General features: G+C 41.2%; 1 protein-coding gene across 1 annotated transcript; it reads left to right on the top strand.

Moving 5' to 3' along the window:
• Window positions 1–900: 900 nt before the first annotated feature.
• Window positions 901–2,731, top strand: LOC310813584 (gamma-crystallin S-1-like; the record flags this gene model as incomplete). The annotated part of the gene is made up of 3 exons (XM_083682644.1): window positions 901–918; window positions 1,038–1,280; window positions 2,444–2,731. 3 exons carry the CDS (start codon window positions 901–903, stop codon window positions 2,729–2,731), a joined length of 549 nt encoding a protein of 182 aa, XP_083538770.1.
• Between the last annotated feature and the right edge of the window lie 1,487 nt (window positions 2,732–4,218).

Here is a 4,218-nt window from a genome sequence, read left to right as displayed (position 1 = left end):
TGTGATTGGCTGATATTAGGGTTAACGAGCAGTTGAATAAAGTGGCCAGTGAATGTATATTAAGTTAATATTCATATTCACTGATACACTTCATCGTTGTTGCATTGTTACATTGCAGACTTGTATGTAGTAGTCCTTGCAGCAACTCATGTGTCACTAATACGATGTAACCAATCAGTAGCCGACTGTAAAAAAATACCTTGAGACCAGAGGCTGGTGGAGGTAGAAATCAGAGGACAGGCTCATTGTAATGCATGGAATGGAATGAGGAATGGTATCAAACACACACATCACAATCAGTCCGTCCTCCAATTTCTACCTCCACCAGCCTCTGGTTGACACCCCAACAACCAGGAGGTAATTGTAATTGTAAAAGCATTTAGTGGCATAATAAGACATCATATTCCATCTACTGTATCTGTGCTTATCTATAACGTTGGCAAACTCTAAAAATTAGCTTTAAGTGGGTGGAGGGTGGGGCATGAGCGTTTGAATGTACCTGTCCATTCCTCTGCAGATGTTAAAGCCAGCAGGCCGCGTCCATGTGGCCAGAAGCCAACTCCACGGTAGCTATCACACTACCAGCTGATGGAAAACAATTTAATTGGATCAATCAATATTTTTCTGGAATCGAGTATTGTTAGATCAAAAGGTCAGCCTCTATATAATTGCGGCATAAACATTGTATAAAGCGGGGTGCACTTTAAAACAATTGCAGCATCAGCTACTGTGCCGATATAAATGCTGAGGCTATTCAAATTACAATGATTCCCCTGGCATCGCATTTCAATGTCCCACATATATAAATTGTGACCCATACCAGTGGCGATACGGTGTATGTCAAAGGGGGGTATAAACATTCAGTAATCAAAAAGTCTGTGATATACTGTCGCCCCAAACATGGACCGCAATGGAAAGGTAGGTCCCCAGTTATTTTCATCCATCCCCCTTCTCTGTATTCTTACCTAGCCTACCTTTGTCTCATACTGTATCCTCTCACCCATCCCCACCCACCTCCCCTCTTTCTCATTCCACAGATCACTTTTTATGAGGACAGGAACTTCCAGGGGCGCTACTATGAATGTAGCAGTGACTGCCCAGAGCTGAGCTCCCATTTCAGCCACTGCAACTCCATCAGGGTGGAGAGCGGGTCCTGGGTGCTGTACGAGCGACCCAACTTCATGGGCTCCCAGTATGTGCTCACCAGGGGGGAGTACCCTGACTACCAGCGCTGGCTGGGCTACAACGACTGCATCAGGTCCTGTCGCTTGATCCGAAACGTGAGTCCAGGGGGTTGTCCTGAAGATGGGTGCTCTAGTGCTCTCTCTCTCTTCCTCTCTCTTTCATGCACTTATGCATAGATATACTGTACACATGCAGCTAAACACACAGACACATGCCTGTGTTCTGTGTGCAGCCATGAGGAAGAGGGATAGAGACAGTGGCTAGTAAAAACAAGCAGCAGGTGAGGCTGGTGAAGGTAGAAATCGGAGGACAGGCTCATTATAACTCATTCCATGCATTACAATGAGCCCGTCCTCCGATTTCTACCTCCACTGGCCTCCCCTGCATTGCAGCCAAGCTAAGGTCACACAGCTTGATAGATGGTTTCCAAAAGATACAAAGTTTCTGTTTAGAGGATCTGACAGAAAGGGAAGAGAGCAAGACGTCTTTGATATGTTTCTCTGCACAGTTAAAGATGATGTTTAATGAAATTACATGAAATATTACTGCATGCATGCTTTTGCTCTACCCTATTGAGCAGTAACAATGATTTAAGGTTATTGTATTGTTGTGGGCGCGGGGTGTCCTCAGCTTGTTGCAATGCCACTGTGAGGATCTTCAATCATTTTCTGGCTTGTCTCTCCAGCAGCTCAATGATGCCAACATTATTCAGCTCTTCTCTGAAGTGTTTGTTAGGATATCTGATCAGGTGCTTTTGGACAGGAGACAGCATGCACTTGTTTGAAAGCTTAGGAGTCACATACAGTAGCATACTGTACTGTACACTCCGTATAACAAGCTTCCCTATATGAAATCACAGTATCTCACAGTATAACAGATGGCCTATACTGTACACTGTATGGGGAATAGCCTATATCATGCCATCATAGACACAACATCAAGGACAACATTTTATTGAAACCTTTGACCTGGTATCCAGGGGAAAGTCAAAAACAGCATTCTTCCTGGACAAATCAATACTGTATGCAGATGTGTGTTTTTTGGATTCACAAGCATTGTTTTATGGGTTACAAATTCAAATATGCATTCAGTGCAAGAAGAATGCTGTCTTTTTACAAAGCAGACCAAAGTGGTTTGATGTTTGTCATACCACCATGTTGGTATCAGATAAGGTATGCTGTACAAGCATGGAAACATAGGCATTGAACATATTTTCTTTGGTGCCTCTCCCTTAATCCAAACTCCCTCTGTGTTCCAGACCGCTGGCACATTCAGGATTCGTATCTACGAGCGCCCTGACTTCAGTGGTCAGATGATGGAGTTCAGCGAGGACATGCCCAACCTCCCCGAGCGCTGGCGTTACCGTGAGGTCCACTCCTGCAATGTGATGGAAGGAGCCTGGGTGTTCTATGAGCACCCCAACTACCGCGGCCACCAGAACCTTCTGGAGAGGGGGGAATTCCGCCGCTTCTCCGAGTGGAATGCCATGCACCCAAATGTGGGGTCCATCCGCCGTGTTCAGGACTTTTTAGAGCGTCAAGCCTAGTGCCTGTTTTACATAACTGTTATGTGCACATTTAATAAAAAAAAAAACATGATAGACGGACCTCTCTCTCTTTCCCTGGCCCCTGCATGCATGTCCCCAAGTACTCTTCACTGGTGTCCCTGTTCCCAGGAGGAGATTCCAAAAGCATCCTTTCACAGGAATACTTTGACAAATGAATTCCTGTGATATCATAATGATATTGATGATCATAGGCAGTCATGAGTACAGGATAATTCATGTTTATTTATTCACAATCATAAAGTAATTACAAAACAGTGAAATGAATAACATCTATAAAAATAAAGTGCATGTGCAGGTGAGGTAAGAATCCCGTCTGGGGCTTATACTAAAATCTCACCATAACTTAAAGATTTAAAACATAAAGGTAAGTGAGAAATGTGTTATGTTATGACATAGACTAGAATATAGAATATGACACTTTGCTATTCCAGGACCTTTATCACTGATAATGTTATTATTATTCTAGGTTTCATTTTACAAAAACCTCATTAAAATCAACATCTGTCATTGCAGAATTTGTAAAATGTACCAATCATTTAGTTATAGGCTTTGCAGCTGTAGGTGGTCTATGCGGTGGCACTGCATGCCGTTTATCATACCACATTCTTTCCACTGAGAGATGAACAGGTCATTTACAGACCTGTGTAAAGGACGAATAGCATCGACCTCAGATTGGGAATTGAGAAACATTCTGCTGATCAGGTCTCTCTTGAAAAAGAGATGTTATCTCAATGAGACCAACCTGGATAATTAGAGGTTAAAAAAAAAAAAGATTTACGGATAGTTTCTCATGAATTATGAAACATTTATTATTATTATTATTATAGATAAGTAGATAAGAGCATTTAGATAGTTTACTGATATTTGTTACTATATCTGTTCCTGTTCGATTTGTAGCAGTATTTTAGTATTTTAGCAGTTTTTCTATGAACTTATGATTTTGAATTTACTTTTATCAAGTTATATTTTACAGTAGGGCTGTTAGTCGGCAACATTTGTTGGGGATCATTTTGTCCTATAAATTAATTATTCTACTGATTAATCTGATTTGCTTTTCTTTTTCTTCTTTTTTTTTCTAAACATTTCTAGACAAGAAACCAAAGTGGAGCCTAAACAATGAGTGGGGGAGTAGTAGGGTACTTTACAAATTAACAATTAAATCACGGCCTCCAAATCAAAGATGTGAGTCCTATTCCGATACAGTAGATTAAGACAAAGGGTGCTAATTGCTTCACTTTTCTTTACTCACTCTAGCTTAACTTCTTGTCCTTGTCCATACAGTATAAGGAAATCTTTCAAAAATGTGTTGTCAACTAAATGATAAGTCCATTCATCTGCTCGATTAATCGATTAATCTGTACAGCCCTTATTTATACTGACTGTCACTTCACATAAAAATTGCATAATTATTATGAAGTGATGCAACAAGGTCAGTGTCCCAAAAGAGTGTGTGCTCACGCTGGAAA

Source organism: Argentina silus, assembly GCF_951799395.1.
Source record: "Argentina silus genome assembly, chromosome: 12".
NCBI lineage: Eukaryota > Metazoa > Chordata > Actinopteri > Argentiniformes > Argentinidae > Argentina > Argentina silus.
Note: the sequence above shows the minus strand (reverse complement) of the source record. Positions and strands in the feature narration are given on the sequence as shown.